General features: G+C 39.9%; 1 protein-coding gene across 3 annotated transcripts in view; it reads left to right on the top strand.

The window, feature by feature from the left end:
- BDP1 (BDP1 general transcription factor IIIB subunit) overlaps window positions 1-21,017 on the top strand; it is a 71,528-nt gene extending 50,511 nt beyond the window's left edge. The window contains exons 32-43 of one of the 3 annotated variants that reach the window (XM_048849924.2): window positions 167-395; window positions 1,518-1,681; window positions 3,893-4,016; window positions 5,495-5,681; window positions 7,713-7,773; window positions 9,338-9,536; window positions 11,339-11,555; window positions 12,449-12,491; window positions 14,169-14,451; window positions 16,328-16,574; window positions 16,682-16,764; window positions 18,179-21,017. In XM_048849924.2, coding sequence (XP_048705881.2) covers window positions 167-395; window positions 1,518-1,681; window positions 3,893-4,016; window positions 5,495-5,681; window positions 7,713-7,773; window positions 9,338-9,536; window positions 11,339-11,555; window positions 12,449-12,491; window positions 14,169-14,451; window positions 16,328-16,574; window positions 16,682-16,764; window positions 18,179-18,287 — 1,946 coding nt within the window. In that variant the 3' untranslated portion in view covers window positions 18,288-21,017. Of the gene's footprint in view, window positions 1-166; window positions 396-1,517; window positions 1,682-3,892; window positions 4,017-5,494; window positions 5,682-7,712; window positions 7,774-9,337; window positions 9,537-11,338; window positions 11,556-12,448; window positions 12,492-14,168; window positions 14,452-16,327; window positions 16,575-16,681; window positions 16,765-18,178 lie in introns of those variants that run through there. The other 2 variants (XM_048849927.2, XR_007356646.2) reach the window with 2 other exon arrangements.
- Window positions 21,018-21,289: the final 272 nt, after the last annotated feature.

Below are 21,289 nucleotides of genomic sequence, written 5' to 3'. Positions count from 1 at the left end.
AACAAAAAATCTAGTCGTCAAGATGTGTTTTTACCCAGGATTTGAATTTGTATCTCTTTAGAATGCAGTTATTCAGAATGAAGCCTATAGTTGATCTACCTGTAAATAGCTTCATGTGGAGACATAAACTTGCATCTTTTTAATTATGGCTTTATTTTTAAACAAGGAAGGACACAGGTGTTTCCTGATCAAGATGAATTACACATGGCTGATGGCCTCATAAACCAGCCTAATACAGAGCAAAATGTGGCCCCAAGTAATCAGTCACTTTCTTCACCTACTAATAATGAACTGGTTCCCTCAGAGGATGGAAACAAAGTCATTCTACCGGACCACAGTTCTGGAAAAGAAGCAAGTGTACACATTTTTTTTAAGGAAGATGCTGCACCCACCAGGTTAATTTCACTGTTTTTCTTTAATCTTTTTCCCCCCCGCAGTGATCTGTTCTCTGACAGGGCTCCCCTTTAAGGCTTCTGCCACCATACTCTTAAGCTGACAAGTAGTCTTGTTTTTAGCTATCATGGCTCATAGGTTATGTAGTTCCGCTCCATATTGATGCCTGTCCTTTTTTCTTCCCTTTTAAATAGGGACTTTATGTTTAGGTTAAAATAGGAGTGATGGAAATGTACAACTTCCTGAGTACCCATTTTAAAATAAGGATATGCTTGAAAAAATTAATTTTAAACTTACCTCACATAGCTGGCCACTATTTTATCTGGCCTTTTTTTCTGAAGACCTTGCGTCACTGGTCAGACAAAAGCCAGTGGTTTGAATTTCATTGCTTCCTGTCACTTGTCATGCAGCTTAAAGGCTTTCAGGCAGCCACTGTACATCTATAACTACTAGCAACAAAGGAACTGCTTGAACTTCTTCCACAGCTAGAGCATGTGGCTCTGCCCTGATTTCTGTTGTGGAATAGTGTTAAAAGATGAACTTCAAGTTAATGAAGTAACTCAGAAGAACTTGGTTTCAAGATGCAATTGGTTATCATGTCAACTTGTTTAGAAAGTTGTTGAAAATCCTGACAGTGCTAATGTATAACTTCACCTGCTTGTTTTAACCCCAATTAAGCCCCCCCCCCCCAAAAAAAAAAATCAACCCCCAACCATTCAAAATTAGATGACCTACTTCTACTTTAATGTTAAATTTAATCAAAATATTACATTTTTTAAAAAGATTTCAGTTGCAGAGAAAAAATTCTGAGTTACCTAGCTACTGTAAACTTACCTGTTCTGGTCCTTGTTGGTCACTATGATTAAAGCTGTACTCAGGCTCCAGTCACTCAAAGTTCTCCCAGTTCAACTGGTCTTTCTGCTTCTCTTCTTCCTGCCAGCCTGCCCATTTTTCCTGCTAACTCCATCACTACTCTTGTTCATCGGCCTAGCTGCCTCCCCCTGCCTTCCCCTCCCCTTACGGCCCTCATTACTGGTATTAATTTCTTCTTGACACTGAATTCAAACACATTAAAGAAAGGAAAGTTTCAATTACATTTATGGTATTTTTCTGTTTCTTTGTAGTGATCACCCTGTGCCCAAAGCGAATAGTACATCAAGGTTTGCAAGATGCAGACTTCCTAAGCCTAAACCAAATCTTAGCAGAGTACTGGGAACAAATAAGAATGTTCATCAGAAATCTCTTCGGCCAAATGCAGATGTGGAGCAATTCAAGCAAGTTCAAAGTGGTGAGCTTTTCCTTTATTTCCAAGCTTTAGAAAATAGGAGCCTACGGTTAGACTCCTAAATATGGAATTAGGAGTAGATCTGGGTGAATAACCTTTCTTGATAGGCTGGCAGCTCTGCAAAATTGGATACAAAAATTGTGGGGCAAATCAAATCCAAAACGTTTCAGTGAATCAAAAATTAATTTGGGTTCTAATGAAACAACGTATTTACAGGTATCTTTAAAAGGTGAGGAGGCAGCGGCCTTGTAACTTTTAGCCCAGTGGTTAGGGCATTCACCTGGGAGAGAGAGGACCTGAATTTAAATCCAGCTTCAGAGCTGGGATTTGAATCCGAGTCTCTCCCATCCCAAGAGAGGTCCCTTAACCACAAAGCTGTAGGGTATTCTGGGGTGGATTTGTCTCCATCTCTTCCTTTGAAGCTGTTCCATGTTGTAAAAACTACCTTAATAGCCATTGGGTCAGACAGAGTGGGTAAGAATAACTCTGTCGCCTGATGATTAGAGCACTGATATGGGAGACATAGGTTTGGATCCATGCTCTGAATCAGGAACTTGAACCCAGGTCTCTCTTCATCCAGGTGAGTGCCAGAACCATTGGGCTAAAAGTTAGAAGGTGGCTTTCTCCTCCTTCAATCATTTTGTGACTCTAGGCCAAATTTTTATTTCTGGATAAAACTATTTGGCACATTCAGGGCAAATTTTGCAAATTGTTTCAGATCAATTGAAACCGCATTTTTAAACTATTTGTCTGAAATATTTTGCCCAACTCTACTTAAGAGCCTACCTTTTTAGGTGTCTTTTTTCTGAAAATCTTGGCCATAAAACTAAAACAAATTGAAAACTCAGCTTCCTGTTCATGTCTACAGGCATGCATCAACATTTCAACAGCAGAGTATCCAACTATTAAATTCCATACCTGTCTCCTGTTCTTGTATCTCTTCTTTAAGTGTAACCATATTTGTCTTTGCAGTATTTTTTTTTTTTTTAAATAGTCCCATAAGCAGTGGTGAGCTGGAGCTGGTTTGCACCGGTTCACTAGAACCAGTAGTTAAATTTAGAAGCCCTTTTAGAACTAGTTGTTCCGCGAGGGACAACTGGTTCTAAAAGGGCTTCTAAATTTAACCGGCCAAAAGTGGCACCTTAGGCACCAACTCCACGGGTGCTCCAGCCCTGGAGCACCCAAGGGGAAAATTTGGTGGGCGCAGAGCACCCAGCGGCAGCTCCCCACCCCACACCCGGCCCTAGCTCGCCTCCGCCTCCTCCCCTGAATGTGCTGCCCTGCTCTGCTTCTCCATCCCCCACCCCAGGCTTCCCGCGAATCAGCTGTTCGCGTGGGAAGCCGGGGCAGGCTGAGAAGCAAGCAGCAGCTTCCTGCTCAGGCCCAGGGAGGCAGAGGGCGAGGAGGGCTGCCAGTGCCGCAGCAGGTAGCTGGGGGCGGAGGAACCACTCCCCGCCCCAGCTCACCTCCGCCACCCTTGGCCTGAGTGTGGAGCTGCGGTCTGCTTCTCAGCCCGCCCTGGCTTCCTGCCAAACAGCTGATTCGCGGGGAGGGGGGTGTGCAGAGAAGCAGAGCAGGGTGATGTGTTCAGGGGAGGAGGCGGAGTGGAGGTGAGCTGGGGCCGGGCGCGAGGTGGGGAGCTGCCGGTGGGTGCTCTGCACCCACCAGTTTTCCCCGTGGGTGCTGGCGCCTAAGGCGCCAAATTTGATGTGATCAGTGGGGGAGCAGCCGCTCCCCCTGCTTCCCCCCCTAGCTATGCTCCCCCGCCCCTAGGAGCCAGAGGGACCTGCCTGATGCTTCCTGGGAGCTGCCCCAGGTAAGCACTTCCGGGACTCCCCACCTCGCCCCCTGGCAGGTGCCTCTGGCTCTTAGGGGTGGGGTGGGCACCCACTTTGGTGGCCTACGAGACCCTCCTGCCCGGTTCTGGGGGCAGTTGGGGACAGGGGAGGGGGGTGGATGGGGCAGAGGTCCTGGGGGGGATGTCAAGGAACGCGGGGGGGTTGGATGGGGCTGGAGTTCCGGGGGGCGGGTGTGAGCAACGACCTCCTCTTGGGGTGAGGAGGGAACCCATTGTTAAGATTTTGGCATCTCATCACTGCCCATAAGCTAATGCATGTATGGTAGTGTAAGGCATTCAAACAGTAAGTCGTCTTGCTGTTGGTTGCAAAATATTACAATAGCGAACGTCATTTAATTTAATTTTTAAAATCTTAGAGGGGAAAGCTCTAAGAGAGACCATAGAAGAGCAGGAAGTGGAACTAGAATGGAAGATCAGACCAGCTGAGAACAGTTCTGCAGGTCTGCAGAATTTTGGATCTGGAAGCACAGACCTTGCCGAGTAAGTAAAGTGAACAGATATGAAAAAATCCTTTATTCATATGCTAATTGGTGTGTCTCTTAAATGTTTTGGACTAAAGTTTCAAAAAGTACATTTCAAATGGATGCATAAAACTGAGATCTATATCTATCTCATAGAGATATAGATATATACATTTAAATTGCGGGAAACTGACAATGGTGTCTGCAGTTGTTTTGGATGCACGACTTAGTTCCACAGTGTGGCAGGGATTTTTTTTGTTTGTTTGTTTAAGGCCTTTATGTACTGAATATCCTTTATGTAAGGCTAATGGAATCAAAACTTTTTGTATGTTTGGCAGAGTAGCCACTATTGAGTCCCAGGAACTGAGAAAGCAACTAGGTCCATTTTTCTGATGGATACTTTGGATGAAATTTATGGAGGTCTTGGTACACCTGTGGGCTGTTTGACTGTGCTTGCAGCTAATGGCTCACTTTGGATGCCTTTTGAGACTGAGCTAGGAGAGGTTTGTCAAATAAGGCATTCACCAAAAGTACTTACCCTTAGGAGATTTCTGTGGGGATTTTTAATATTTTTCCTTAATAGAGGAATGTATTTATGGTATAAAGCAGAGGTGGGCAAACTACAGCCCGCGGGCCACATCCAGCCTGCGGGACTGTCCTGCCCGGCCCCTGAGCTCTCAGTCAGGGAGGCTAGTCCTCGGCCCCTCCCCTGTTGTCCCCCCTCCCCTGCAGCCTCAGCGCGCTGTGCCGCCAGGGCTCTGGCCCACTGCTTCTGCCAGACAGGGTGGTGGTGTGGCTGCGAGCTCCTGCCGCTCTGAGCGGCATGGTAAGAGGGCGGGGAGGGGTTGGATAAGGTTCAGGGGATCCTGGGGGGCCGTCAGGGGACAGGGGTGGATGGGGCGGAGGTTTGGGGGGGCGCGGTCAGGGGAGCAGTGGGGTTGGATAGGAGGTGGGGTCCCAGGGGGCGGTTAGGGGCAGGAGTGTGGATAGTGGTTGGGGCAGTCAGGGGACAGGGAGCGGGGGGTTTGGATGGGGAGTTCTGGGGGGAGTCGGGGGCTGGGGTGTGGATAGGGGTCGGGGCAGTCAGGGGACTGGGAGCAGGGGGCTTGGATAGGGGGTGGGGTCCCAGGAAGGGGCAATCAAGGGACAAGGAGCAGGGGGGTTAGATGGGTCGGAGGTTCTGAGGGGGGCAGTCAGGGGGCGGGAAGTGGGAGGGGGCAGATAGGGGGCGGGGTCCAGGCTGTTTGGGGAGGCACAGCCTTCCCTACCCGGCCCTCCATAAAGTTTCACAACCCCGATGTGGCCCTCGGGCCAAAAAGTTTGCCCACCCCTGGTATAAAGTGTTTTTTGTATGATTTTGTTTTACTTTTTGCATAAAGGAAATATTTCAGCATACAGTAGCCATAACAGCCTTGTGGACTGTCTGATTTACCCCATGTCACAGTATATGTTACATACTGTTTAATTGGTTTCAAATTAACTGTATACATTTTTCAGAACAGAAAACAAGACAAGAGAGAGTTGGGAAGCTTCAGTGGAGTTAAAATCTCCTATAATAGCTCCAAAAGCAGAGATTTTCCTATCTGGGCTAGAGAATGATCCTAATCAAAGTTCTACTGGTGTCCTTCCGGAAGATAAGCCTGGTACTGTTATGCACAGCTTGCCTGAAGTTCAGTTGACGCAGGTAAAAAGAACTTGTATTTTTTTAAAACATTTGATGCATTAGAAATGCCTGTTTTTGTAAGAAGCTGTAAAAAGAGAAGTTATTTGGAGAAACTATAAAGAAGGCAATAACATTATTGTTTTTTAAAGTTTTCATCCATTCTGGGTAACTAAGTGAAATTTAATGGCCTGTGGTATTCAGGAGGTCAGTTCAGATCAGGGGTCTCAAACATGCGGCCCGCCAGGCCCCGCCTCCCCAGCATTTACTTAGAGCGGCTCCGGCCTGGTGTGTGCCGGGGCAGGGCAGGCTCCCTCCCTGCCTGCCTGCCCTGCCCCCACGCCGCTCTGGGAAGTGGCCAGGACCTGGGGAACAGGGGGCACAAGGGTCTGTGTGTTGCCCTGGCCGCTCCTCCAGGTACCTCCCCTGAAGTAACGGTTCCCTGTTCCTGGCCAATGGGAGTTGTGGGGGGGTGGGGTTGGAATGGGGGGGCAGGGAAGGGGTGGGAAGAGGCAGGGCAGGGACAGGGCCTCACTGAAGGGGTAGAGTGGGGGCGGGGCAGCGGGGAGGGGGGTGGTCAGTGATGCGGCCCTCGGGCAATGTACTAGTTCTCATGTGGCCCTCGTGGTCATTTGAGTTTGCGACCCCTGGTTTAGATGAACTAATGGTCCCTTCTGGCCTAAAAAAAATCCATGACTCCTAAATCACTTTTTCCTGATTGGATAATTTAGCCCTGAACTACCATAATGTGCACAGACATAGCGTAGATATGCAATGTTGGGATTTGCATGCACCCATAGATATGTCCACACAAATATCCCAAGTTGTGCTCCCCTTTTGAGGTATGCGTGCTTAAGTTGTGCACATTTGATTCTTTAGCCTTAAATTGTACTTTTAGTTTTGCCAAAATGCTATTATGATCAGACTTGCATTTCTATACCTACCTTCTCTCACTTTATTCAAAATTATTATTGGCCTTTTTCTGGCAAGATTTTAGATTGACAAGTTGGGTGAGGTAATATCTTTTATAGGACCAACTTCTGTTGGAGAGGGAGACAAACTTTCAAGCTTACACAGAGCTTTTCTTCAGGTCAGCTTGTCTGTTTCACCAACAGAAGTTGGTCCAATAAAAGATATTCCCTCCCCCATCTTGTCTCTCTAATATCCTGGGACCAACATGGCTACAACAACACTGCATACAAGATTTTAGATTGAACTTTCATGCTATTAATTGGCTAACAATTAAACAAACAAACTGAATGAAAAAACCCAAACCCTCCTAGTTATTCTTAGTTTCTTAAACCTTTGACTTGGTTATTGAATATACAGTACTTCAATCTAATGGAGGGCATTTTAGAGTTCCAATAAATTGCCAAGCTCTTTACTTCCTTTTTGATGCTAGCAGGGCATCAAGATCACAGCTCTTTTGTTTTGCCCTTTGCCAGTTGGTTCAGAGCTCAACTGACTTTATCCAAGCTGAACCGAGTGCAGGACTAAATATGCCCTGACAACACTCCTCCCCCAACAAGAGCGCTATAAAATACTATTTTTTAGCCACATAATCTGCCATGAAACTGAAGGGGAAGGAAGAATGACTAAGCTCAATGTTTTTCTCCAAGCTCCAGAGTGTTTCCGTAATAGGTAGGGGAATTGATGCTCTTTGCACTGCTGAGCAATCCATTATATGAGTCAACTTTGCAGGGTTGTGCTGTAGGAAAAGTAAACTTTTTTTTTTTCACAAACCATTTCTAGAGGGAATGAAGATAAAGTACGTATAAGCAGAACGCACAATAATGCTTATAGTTAAATACCCAAGTGTTCCCAGTCCCCATCATCTTTATATCCTTCCATCCTAAATACTTAGCGTAGTTTGAGGGGGGTGGGGGGAAATCAACAAAATCTGGGTAGGGTGTGGTTAAATTACTCTCCTTTGTTACTCTTAACACTTGATAAATGTTTACAAAACAAAAGTCAATAATTCTTCATAAAACTTTTTCTGTTTTCTAGAGTTGTTTGCCAGGCTTGTTAATATTTCTTTTGAAATACTTTTTCTAGACTGAAGCAGTTACACAGGAGTTTCAACAGCAATACATAACCAGCACAAAAGAAACTTCAGGTACACTACATTAATGGCCTAAAATAGCAAAGCAATACTTGCTAGCCCAGCTAGGTGTAATATTACATCACTGTGTCTCAGAACTGCTTTTCATAATTTGTGTGTGTGTGTGTGTAAGTAAAAATAAAATGAAAACAAAATTAGTATGATAGAAGTACTTGTGCAAAGATGGATCAAGAAATGAAGAACTTTCTATGTTAACATTGATGTAACTGACCTTCTATAATTTGATATTAAAGTAGCTTGTGTTAGTGATATGCAGATAATTGATTTTTCGCTATTGTATATTTAAATTCATGCCACAAGTCACTGAAGAGACTTAAGTTTTGAAGCATTTTTAGATGTTGCCTCTGTAAGCTTACACATTTGAATGCAGAAGAAGATATTAAGTGGATAGAACAAACTAAGATGAATAAAAACAAAATTCAGCACCAATACCGTTTGAATAAGAAGAAAAAAACTCTGAATTAGGAATCTTAGACACTTACTTTAAAGGAATTCGTCTCACTGCTAACTAAGCTTGTAATTTACACTTTCAAAATGAAGGCATATGTGACTCCAGGCTCCTTATCCCATTGTGCCTTGTTATTGCAGAGATCTTGCAATAGTGAATCATCTTTCAAAACAAATGAACTGAGATAAAGAAGCAAAGTGAATTAAGAGTGGAGTAGTACTTTTAAATCAACAAAAATCAAGGGATTTCTGCATTATATTAGAGTTTTAGTTTTTTTTGTATAATTTAGATTTAACTTTAATTTTCAATCTTTTTCTTCAAAGCCATTCTTCACAAACTTTGTTCGGGGTACTCTAAATTTAGTGATAGCATGCTGTATGTAGTATATTTAATGTAATAGCTTGTTACTCTGTAGTTCAACGTGAAGAGCTAATTGGACAATGCTGACGTCTGCTAGATTTGGAAACTGATTCCTTGTCTTTAATTGCCTTCTTGTTAAATTCATCCTAACTGGTGGCAATTGGCTGCTATCTATCTGTTAATGTTTGATTCTTGGAAAAATCTTAGGGACTTGTCGAATGTTAGGATTGATACCCAATCCTACTGTAGCAATGTACCATCACAGGTTGTCTGTGGGACTAGAAGCTGGGACTACTGCCAAAATAACAGGCCTCTGCTGCTTTCACTAAAGGAGTAATTGTTAGCTACTGGTGGTGGTATTAGGTTCTTATCTTTGTGGATAATGGATGACTTGACTGATTTAATTAGCGTTGCACAAGCTTATAGAGCGTCTGCTTATTATTGTGCTCATCTTTCTGAGTGAAGAGTACTGGCTGGGGCTCACCTCAGACACAAAACGCAGCTCTCAATCAGCTATAAGGATCACTGTGGAGTGATGCTAGGTTCCTCCCGTCTCTCCCTGAAGAGGCCAAGCATGTTTCCACAGTACTCCCAGCCTTTTCTGGCTTGAGCAACAAAATGTGAAAACCTAACTGCAGTTGTGGAGAAGGGCAGGATACAACACACAACTGCTAGAGTTTAAATAGTACACTTTAAATAGTAAGGTTTAATTCTCTCTCTCTCTCTCTTGTTTCCAACATCTTTTGGTAGTGAATGGAAATGGTAACGAATATCCAGAGGAGGTGGCGGAACAGACATTTATTTTAACATTGGTGGAAATTCCAGCTGACTCGAGAGAGTATCATGACCCATCTATGTCACTAGATCAAGCTTTGGAACCATTGCTGCCAGCCCCCATACTTCTCACTCCAGTGAATACAGGCTTAGCTAATGTGATGGGAGAGCAGAGGTAAATGATCAATATACTACAAGATAAATTTGCATTTATTTCTGAGCCTCTCAGGCTAACTTATTGGAGCCTCTAAAGTTAAATACACTCACTAAAAGAAGAAATGCAGGAGAAACCACTACATGGCTCATTTATCAGCCTCACTAAAACAAATGAAAGGTGATCGTGATTCTCTGAGCAATAAATCAGTTATGTAAATCTGCTAAATTTTGATGTGTTAAATATTTTGGTCATGTGCCAGCAGCACCATAGTCAGTGGGACACTTGCAAAGCCTAGTTCTATATTGACTTGAATATTTCTGGTGAAAAGTAATGGAAATTATAAATCTGAGCACCTTTATATTTTCTAAAGTATTTTGGATTCCATAGCTAAATCACTTTTTCCAGATTTTTAAGGTCTCACCTTTTTTGGAACACTTCGGTGAAAATGACAGAACATAAGAATTCTTTGTTTTAATTTTTTCATTCTGTTGATTAGTAATTCTTTCCTTGAATAAAGACAGACAAAATTATTTAACTGATGTCAAACTAAGCTTACAGCAGTACAGGAAAACAACAAAGGGTTTGAGTATGACAGTGCATATTTTCACATCACAGTTGTTGAAATAGGTCTCACATTTCCATGAAATATTGCAACAAAATGTACACATAGTAAGTTACAACAATATACTGTAAGTTAAGAGGAAGGGAAATCTTCCTAAGAATAACATAGTAATATGCTTTTAAAACTTTGACATGCTTTCTTAATGTATAGTTCTATTCCCGTGTCACAGCATGTGTGAAACAAAGCTCTTAGGCACTGAATTGGCTCTGTAAGCTCAGCTGTTAAGCCTGCTCCTTTCTCTGTTGAAGATCCTCCCCTTCAAGAAGGAGCCTCAGCCATACAGCTCTGGAGCTCCTGCATCAGAGAATTACTGCCTGTTGGGCGCCTGATGATGATAGGCAATGATACTGAGGGCTAGTAATGGAATATGTCTCTCAAGACCACCTGTATCCTTGTAGGTTCACCCTGCTCCCTTAATCACCTTCTGTGGCAGGCCAATTTTGTCCTGGTTGTTCCACAGGACTATCATCCTCCCCCAAGGGTGTGCCGTGGAAATCTAATAGAGACGAGACTGCAAGTATAAATACCCTGAGCATCTAGAATACTGTAACCATTACAGTAAAATGCAGTTAAAGTAATGCATGGATTGATTTATGTTCTCATGGAAATGGAGTTTAATTATTTGACAATTGTTCACATGATTATAGTAGATTAGAAGACATAGCTATAATTGACAGGAAGAACGCCCTTGGTGGTCAGGGATAGTACAGCAAAATGCAGATCTCAAAATACATGTTTTATTAAAAACATAGTTGTTCTTTTTTACAATTCACTGGAGCAAACACATCTTCTAGTATGCGATATCACACATACAAGTCACCTACTAACTCATAGTTGTGTTCGTACATGGAACACTTAACTTGCATATTAAGGAAAATGTAAATGAAATGCACAGTTCAAGCAGAAAATGAAACAAAATGTTAAAAGAACAAAACCTTTAAAAAGACTGACAGAGGGTGTCATGAGAATTCCTAGTTCCTCGTGGTTTTTAAAAAAAACAAAACCTTGCAAGGCTTATCTAAATGATAAAAACCTAAAAGTGTTTGAAGCGGTACATGTTGTAGATAAGAATATAAGCAAAGATTTGTGTCTTAATCATCTTATAACTTTGCTGTATACACTGCAAATTTGATTTTTAATTTATTTTAAGATAGTAACTTTTCACAGTGGTAACTTTGACACGTATTTATAATTACAGCATTGGATCACTGACGACTCCAGTTGATAAAGCTGCTACCTCTTTAGACACCTGTACAGGAACAGAAGGACTGCAGAGAGCATCAATAGAGTCATTTACTAATTTGGATCAGACATCTTGCAAAAGGTGTGCTATTGATCTTGAAAAAAGTGACACTCCTCCTGCCAAGCGAACTCCATCTACCTCAGCAGATGATAATCTTGCGAATACTTACAAGGTCAGATACTAATTCAGGAAATACCTTTTTATGCATACTATGAGAGTATTAACTGACTTCAAAATAATACTGTATTAACTAGGTTAATTACCCAATTTGAAATTTTTCCACGAAGCTTTTAAGCGGCAAAATGGAAGCTGTAAGTTGCTTTTTGTTTCAAACAGTAGGAATGCTAAATATTCTTTAGGCTCTAGTTTCTGTGTTCACTTTGTTGGGTATACTTATGGGCCCCATTTTCCATTGTACTTTTTACTTGATATGCTTTGTATTCTTCTTAATTGTTTCTGTGCGTTCACCCACTTTAATTTTTTTTGATGGTGCAGTTGCAGCAGGGGAAGCTTCAGGCATATGCTGGTCACGTGGCTGTCTTGTTTCAGGGAAGGGTGCATCATGATTCTTGGAGGAAATTCATTACAGGAAAAAGCTATGTGGCTAGAAATATCCCCATCCCTCTTTACTGGGGCGCTAGCTGCAAAGGGAAACTGGACGAATTTCCCATACTGTGGGGTGACCAATTTATTTGGAGTGACTTACATGTATTTTTGCTATTGAGTACAATATGTTTTGAGGTGTGGGGAACTCTACACTATGATTTCAACGACTCCAGTGGGAACCTTGAGAATTCCCCCAGCTTCCTTGCTTTTATGCTCTCTGAACTTGAGGCCCCTGTCATGGCTATCTGGTAATACCCTGAAAGCCTGCTTTTCAATCAGCACTAGGGGACACAAGTGACAAAGGTCCCATCACATTCCTGAGAGTTGAAGACCTTTTCCTTCCTATTGTTTGTCCCCAGCTGATTTAAGATCTGTAAATGTATAATCTTATTACTGTACTAACTTTTATTGTGCTTCTTTGAAAAAGAGAAATTGACTTTTAAATGTTGTTTAATATAGGAGTCTTCAGTTAAATCAACACATGCTCCAAGGAAAATGGCTGGTAGGTGAATTTTTGAGATTTAATGTATGTGGAGTCACTTGTAAATGGTAGCTAACATTAATTGCCGTTTTGCTAACTAATCCTACCAGCGGCAATGTATTCATAAGGGGAAAATTGTCTTCTATTCACTTTAATTGCCAATTACCTGCATTGGGATTAGGTGTCTGGCAAAATTTTATATATTCATGTTAAAATTCCACTGGCTTCAAAAACATTACTATATTTGGAGCCTTAAATGAGATGATTTTCATGAATTTTAAGAGCGGCCTCTTATTTGTGCATTTCTAAAAGTAAGATCTATTTATTTATTTATTTATTTATTTTATGGTTGGTGGGTTTAAAAAAGAAAAAAAAAGCAACCCCAAAAAATTAACAAGCAAAAGATACCTCAGATATATAGAAGTGACTCCCCGTTCAAGGTACTTTTTAGAACTTGTGCATAAAGGCCACAGGAAAGATCTCAAATACAGAGCCGAAAGGAATTTTTTGTTAATTAGCTGATACGTTTCCACCTGTTTGGAATGGAGCAGTTAACCGATGATTTGTATTATGCCAAACTACCTTTTTGTGCATTTACAATTCTAACCAGATCAGCAGAGGTCTTGTCTTAGCTGCTATGAAGTCCCAGCAGAGCGAATGTGAAATGTTAGTGGGACCTCATAATATAGTGGAGATGCTTTATTTTTAATATCTCTGTAATTGAATAAAGAATCTGGATAATACAGGGCTTGATCTGAAGCTCCTTAAAGTCAATGGAAAGACTTATAATGACTTCTGTGGGCTTTGAATCAGGTCTACAGCTTGCATGCATGTCAGGAATGATAGTCTCCCTCTCTACAATTTACAACAGTGGTTTTATTTTTGGTCACCTTGTTACTAAAAATATGTGAACATGTTGGAAGGAGTTCCAAGAAAATCAACCAAAAAAAAAAGAATAGGGGACTGGAGGGTCTGACATATGAGGAAAGACTAAAGAAACCAGATATGTGTAGTTTCTTAGTTAAAAGGCTTAACTGAAAGAAGGATTAGCCTACAAATATTTGAAGGATGGAAACATCGGAGGCATAATATTTGAGCTAATGTAAAAAGAAGGGATGTAATTGTAAAAGAAGTGGAATGAAATTGAGGGAAAAAATAGTAGATTGAATATCAGAAATTTCCTGACAGTGAGATCTGTTTAGCACTTTGCACTTGTATAGGGGATTTCAGAGTATTACTTTTAAGTTGTGCAATAGTCTCCCAAAAAAAATTATGGAAGCCCCTATTTGGAAAAATTCAGAATGGGGCCAAGCCCTAGAAAGTATAATAGAGGAGAGCATTCTGCCTTAGCAGAAGGTAGGTTGCATGACCTAATTGATTTTTTCCAATTCTAATGTCTGTGTGATCTGGTAAGGTTTTCAGGTCCAAAAATACAACCTATTTAAAAAAAAATTAATAGTATCTTTTGAGAAACTTAGCTTGCTTGCGTTTATTTAAAAAACAAACAAAAACAAAAATAACACTAGTGTCAGTTGTAATGCCCCAAAACACTTCGTCTTTTAATATCATCGCCACCACCACAGTGGTTTGGACCATGATGTAGAATACTAATATTATAAAAATATTAAGAGTATAAGTTCAGTCAATAAGAAATGTACATTTCCCATTTATGCTTAATATTAATTTTTTCCCTTAAAGGGAGAATTTCTGAGAAATTGAAAACTTCAAAGAAGAAAAAACTACCTACCTCTATATTTGTATCTAAAACTGCAGAAAGTGGGCAATCTGAATCCTTTCAGAATTTAGGAACTGTACCAGTTGAGGAATCGGCATGCAAGTGTTCAGATGAGCTGGTGTCTGGAATGGACCGTGAGGGAAAAGAAGCAGCAAATGAGCAAGAAAGTTCTATGGATATTTGTGAATCTGGACATTCGGGACATGTTGGAAGCACAGCTGCCCTTTCAAAGAGCCCGATGCTAAGGTATTTCTAGGAACACTGGTTCTCAGCCTTTTCATACTGAATACCCCTTTCTTATCAGGACTTGCGCACGGTGATCCTTCTACTTAGCATTGTGGTAAGAGCAGGATAGACATAATCCCAGGTTAAAAACCCATACACTAGAACATTGTCCTTCCTTTTCTTCAGCAAAAAACTAGAAAGGATCAGCTTTGGAATTTGAAATACTCTAACCATGGAATGGTAACGGCGTAGTTAACAGAAAAGGAGTACTTGTGGCACCTTAGACTGTATAAAAACATCCTCACTGCATTTTCCACTTTTATGCATCAGATGAAGTGAGCTGTAGCTCACGAAAGCTTATGCTCAAATAAATTGGTTAGTCTCTAAGGTGCCACAAGTACTCCTTTTCTTTTTGCGAATACAGACTAACATGGCTGCTACTCTGAAACCTTAGAGACTAACCAATTTATCTGAGCATAAGCTTTCGTGAGCTACGGTGATCCATGCTGTCCCATGTTTTTCTGGCAATGTGCCTCAGTGAACAGATAGCTCATGCCTATTAAGTATTTGGCTTTTCTATTTACACAGCCGCCTTTTGTGATGTAGACTCTGTTCACTAGCATCTGGACTTGGGAAAACCAGATTGGTAGCTTTAATAAACCATTTCTTTTAATTGCCCCGTCCTGTGCTGTAGTATACTGTATAAACATATCTGTGTCTTTGAACTTTTCAGTTAAGTAGTAGCAATTAATACACTCAGTGTGCTCATTCTTTAGAGCTGTATTAAGACATGTCACTGCCCTACAGAGTTTACAGTCTAGACAACAAACAGAAGATGCAACATTACTCTTTTATTCCTTCTAATGTTCCTTTTAATATTTTTTTATTTACCTTTCCCTTATATTTTAGTTCTATTCCTCTAAGCATCACTTATTTACTCATCATTTTACTTTTCCTACAGTCATAGGTTTTTTGTAACCCTCTACTTTTCCCTGTCCTAGTAGCATTTACCATAGCCTATTGGCCCCTGATGATTTTGCCCGTCCTCTCATATCATTGTGGTGTGTGGGGTTTAGTTGTTGCTTATTTGTATTCCAGTGTCAACCACAATATATAGGTGCTGCCCATGCATAGAAAAAGACAGTCCCTGCCTTCAAGATTACAATCTAAAAAGTGACTCTGGGCTTTTGCCCAAACTTTTTTGTTCCTCAGTTAACATTAAGTAACCGTTCACTGTGACTGGCTGTACTGATGTTGGTAGAGTGAAGATCTGGTGCTGTTCCTGCTCCAAGGAGTGTCTTCCTTCTGTATTCTGGGATGCTTTCTAGGTTGCCCTTGGGAAAGTGGGATTCCTCCCTCATGTGGTACATTAGAGGAGGCCTGTGGAAATGACACATGAAGGGATTCTCTCCTCTTTTGTGAGCTAGAAGTTGGCTGGTCTCCTCTACAGCTGTTCCTGTTGCTAGGAGTATCTTCTGCTAAAGATCTGGGAGCTTATGTTGGCCACTCTTGAGTAGTGAATGGTGGGCTCCCCAGCTCCCACACTGTGGTGGCATGGAGGCTGTTAAAGGCTTTTACAGCTCTACAAGGAGCTTTCTCAGCTCTGTACTGCTTAAATAATCTGGCAAAAAATGTTATTTTTCCAATTCAGAGAATAAAAAACAAAACGTAAAAAACCACCAAACGCAACAAATCCTGGGGTTGATTTAACCTATTCCAAATTATTTATTTTAGAATGTTTTAATCATCTTCATATAATTTAGAAGTGTTTGCAACTAGATTGTAAGTCAAACTCTCATTAAATACAAACAATATTTCTACTCCATTTTCATTAAGCAAGATGACAATATTATATAAACCTTGAAACTTTATTGTTAATTTTTGTTGTTTTGAACAGGGCTGGCCGAAGACCTCTGGGATTTTTATCTTTAATTTGTAAATCAAGTATCTCTGAACCTGGAGAGGGTGCTAAAGGGAATGGACAGAGACTCCAAAAACCTCTCATAGCTGCCTCAAAGCAAAGTCTGAAAAGACCTACTCCATCCGCTGAGAACAATACAGACACTCAAGAGTCCTGTTCCCTTCCCTCTACAAGCCCTTTGACATCCGCTGAATGTGAGAATAGAGGCACTGCTGCAGTTCAGGTACATACAGTTACCTCTGAACATCATGTCTGTATGAAATGTAAAGCACTACTAGGAGACAACCATTTGTGTGTGTGCAAAGTGATCACTGTGACATTCTTTTATAGATTTGTGGACTCTTTGCTTATCTGTATGCCATGAAGCTGAAGAACAAAAGGACTATGTTGAATAACAGGAAAAACAAACCACAGTTACGTCAACTTTTTTTAAATGTTGGAGAGTCTCTTAGAACAATGCTCCAATAACAACAGCAAAGGCATCTTAAAATTTGGAATTAATGTTTCATTTTATATGATATTTTATTTCTCCCGGTTTCTGCCTACACTTCTGTCTTAAATCAGGAACCTGAGGTCACTGCTTTGAGCACATCAGGTGGAGAGCAGACCCAGGGAGCTGACCACATATGTCTCTGAAAATTCAGCATTTGCCACTTTACCGAAAGGAGCCAGCTGTGTAGTGTTATACTTGCTGCAAAGTGTAGGGGGGAGCCATAACTGAACAGTTACAAATGCAGCTGCTTGATTACATCCCATCTCATTTGTACTGTTTATTTCCTCTCCCTAAGGAGGAGATTGTGTTTTGTTGATATGAAATCTCCCCAGATTCTCTGTTCTGATCTCTTGAGGTCACATTACATTTTCCACATTAAGCAAAACTGAAACAGGACGTGTATCCTAAAATAAGTGTCTGCACACAGACTTGCACCAGAATAACAAAGATTTAAGTGCTTTACAAACACTTTGAATATCTAAAACACAAAATAAGGATAATTGTTTGCAACCCCCATTAAATCCCTAATAAATTGCTCCCAAAGGTGGTTTTAGAGGTTTGCCGTAATCACTTGTCCTGCCAACGTTTCCCATTAACTTGAATGTCCTTCCTGACAAAACTCCTTAGGCTTTTATTTGGAAATGCTAAATCCCTCGAAGTCCACTCAGCTTTCATTACTTGACACTATGTTGTGCTTGTTTCCAAGAGACCATATCTGATTGCGTCTTGCTGCAGCAGCTTGACGACTCTGTTTTGGGGGTTATGTCATCTCACGTTTTGTGAGAGGTATGTCTGCTACATGTCTGCCTCTGACTTGTGTATGTCTATGAAATTTGCAAAGCAGCCACATCGTCTTCTCTGTACAAGTTTACCTACTTGAGATCAAGTTTACTTGCTTGAGATCAAATTTCCATTATTACCTTAGCAGAAATATCACGTGAACCCATCCTGTGTGACTTTGTAGTTCTGTGCTCAGGGCACCCACTCAAGAGTAGGATTCCATTAAATTTTGTATCTTTAAAGAATAATTGTTACAGGTAATAGCTTGATCAGTTAAAATCAATCTACCTGACCAAGTAAATGAATGGAAGATTTGAAGGATGGTTGTACTACAGTTAACTTGGTGTATCCCAAATTATTCTCTGAAACAATTTTGCTTGGGGAAATCTTTATTATGTTGGTAGAGGGAGGCCTGTTGCTTTTACATTTTAAGTGAGTGCTGAAACTTACCACAAGACTCTAGTTTGTACACAAGATGAGGCATAGATGCATGAGAAACAACAAATCTCAGTAGATGTCAAACCTGTAAATGCAGTTTTTTTATATTTTGGTAGATTTCTTCTGAGTCTTCTGAGAAGCAAGCTTCCAGTACTAAACAGGAGAAAGAAGAGGAGCCAACCAGAATCTCGGAATATTTTTTCAATGATATCTTTATGGAGGTGAATGATTCAGAATAAACCTCTGGGATCCAAGACTGCCGTGTAACAGCAGAACTGTGTATAAATGAGTTGCTGTGAATTCTCCTTTGTTCTTCCTTAGTCCTAATTTATTACTAGCCTCGCTAATGGAGAATAACAAGCACTGTTGGAAGACCAAATCAGTTTTTCTCGTTCTGGGCAATCTGAGCATTTTTCAAATTTTTAAGAACTAGATTGGCATGATGAGACCAAACAGCAGCTGTTGGCTTACACTGTAACTTTTCTAGATGCAGATGCTGGGTGCATGACTACCTTCTAGAAGTGCAATGAATGAATGACTATCCACATGACAATATCCCTTTAAATCATAATGCTGAAGCTTGTTGGGCTGGTTATAAAAGTTATTTGCTATACTTCTTTTTGTGAAGTTCCACTCCAGGAAGGAGAATTACCTTCATATTTATCTCCGTTGATAGAGAAGCAATTCTAAAAGCTTAGTGTAGTAAATACATTAAAATGTTTTCTATTGACGGCTATTTTATAGTCTTCTCCAAATTACATATTTTTATAATGACAGATTCACAGGTACATAAGCTTAAAAGCCCTGATGGAGAAAAAATTTTTAATCCCTTTTAAATGTACAGAGATAAACATGAAAGACTATATTTATTTAATTTTAATTTATTAAAAGATGCTATCCCATGTTAATCCTTTTTCATCTGTCTGATTTGGGGGTGAGGAAAAGATTAACGTATCTCCCATTGTAAATGCTTATTTCTTCCTAAAGTAAATATTTAATACAATAGGCTGGATTCTACTCTTGCACTGTCTTTTATATACTCATGTAACTCCATTGACTTCAGTGGAATTTCCCTAGTATAAATCAAGAGTAACTGCGAGCAGAATCAAACCCAGAACTACTGAGTGAGGATGCTTTGAGGATTTGCTACTTTGAAACCGTTAAGTTAGAATGGTTTTCCTCATGTTTCCTGTCTACGTTTTGTTCACTAGCACAGTGTAACTTAGTTTTAGGGTGGTATTAGGTTTGTCACAGGAAGACTAATTTTCCACTTATGTAATAAGGAAAAATTGCCTTGACAAGTTGAGTCACATGGTCTCAATCTTAAAATCAGGCATTCTTCTAAAAGATAAATATATTTTCATTCTTAAATTTTTGACTTCTTGAAATGAGTAGGTAGATATTTTAAATTAGACTTCGATAAAGTCTGCATTTTTCTCCTTTGGTTAAATGTTCGCCGCTGGAGATCAAGGATACAGAATAGACTTTCAGAACATGGGATTTACATAATGTCACATACCTCAAGATGAGTATCTCCCTAATTATGTTCCTTAACAGTTCTGAAGACCCCCTTCAAACCAGAATTACTTTTTTACTCTTGCTTCACTTGCCACAGGTCAGTCAGAAATGCATAGTATATGTTTGTTTACCTTACAGGTTGTGCTTCTACCTTTAATTTGTATTTTGTGAATGGGTCTTGCCAAAATGAAAATGATTCTTAATGAGAAAGTAATTTAAAATATTTTGCTAAATTTGGTATTCAAACTATTTTTTAAGATTATTTTGCCACCCTCTGCAAAGAAATATCTACTCTGTAGGGTTGGATGGTGATTTACTAGCAAATCCATAATTTATTTTCTAATTATAATGATTATCAGATTTCTCTTGAATCACTTGCTGAGACTTGAATTTTTATCCTTTCAGAAGTTATTTTTTGACTTGTAGCTTCTAAAGGAGCCTTCAAGACTGGAACAATAATCAAAAATAGACCAGCTATTAGGAATCATTAAACTAGAAGACCAGATCACGTACTTTATAGCAGCTAAATGTGAGAAGTGGTTACAATTTTCATGCTACAGTGGAAGGGGAAAACTATCCTACAATAGAATGGTTTTCCCTTGTTTTTCAAGTAAATGACAACTTGCATTTAAAAAATGACTGTACAAATGGATCCAATCACATGTCCATTTTCAGCCTAGTGTCTCATGGTTTGACTATTTCATTTTAACTTGAAATACCCATTTTTTCTCCTACTGTAAACACTGCAGTAATAGATTAACATTGTATACATGTAGCTAAGGCTATTGTACATCTTGTAGGGTCTGGTTTTTGTATGCAAATATTTTGTTAGTTATTGTTACATGAGGCATGTTGTATTTTAGAATCAGGTAAACCAGTTAGATCATCCCCGCTAATATGTTCTCAAAATTGATTTGTGGAGGAGGACGCTATAAAATAATGTCCTCTAAGTACCTACTAAAGTAGTAAAGATTCATTCATAGTATTTCAGATGCAATTCAAACGACAAGGCAAAAATAATTTGTATTTCATAAATTATAAAGAAACGACAAAATTTGTGGTGCCTTATTTATCCCTATTAGATGGAAGGGACAACAGACCTTGTTCTTGTTGTTTTTTCACAGCAAACCATGTGCACTTTGTTATCAATATCTTTTGAAATGAATCTCATTTCTTTAGAGGAATAAGATAACGTGTGTTTTCCGTGTTGGATATGAAAGTTGTATAAGTCATAGTGATGGAAGGAAACAGAACAGCATCCTGTGTTAAGTTCCACTGATCAATGGTTTATCATTTCTATTAAGATGTGGCAAAGGACTGCTTTCCTTGAAGAGTTCTTTGATAAACATATGTAATATTGTTCATGCGTAAGTTTTCGGGTTCAAAGAAAGCAGTCTGTTCTTTATGTAAATTATGTAAATAAATACTTTTATATCACTTGTGTATTTGATCTTACTTTAGCTGTCTTAACAAAACTTTTAGCAATAAACAAGTTTATAATGATCTAAAAGAAGAAACTTTTAAAGGTAATGAGAGTTGAATGGCTAAGGTTCCCATATTAGCACTAATGCTATGTTTTGCCGTCTGTTCACCCTTGCAACATTTTACTTACTTTATTGTAATGGTGGGTGAGTAGATTTTATTCCTTGATTTGGCATGTTTTATAGCAATTTTGCAACATTCTTTTAATTACATTAATTTTTTTTATT

This window comes from Caretta caretta, chromosome 5, assembly GCF_965140235.1.
Source record: "Caretta caretta isolate rCarCar2 chromosome 5, rCarCar1.hap1, whole genome shotgun sequence".
Lineage (NCBI taxonomy): Eukaryota > Metazoa > Chordata > Testudines > Cheloniidae > Caretta > Caretta caretta.
This window is presented reverse-complemented; position numbering and strand designations above follow the sequence as displayed.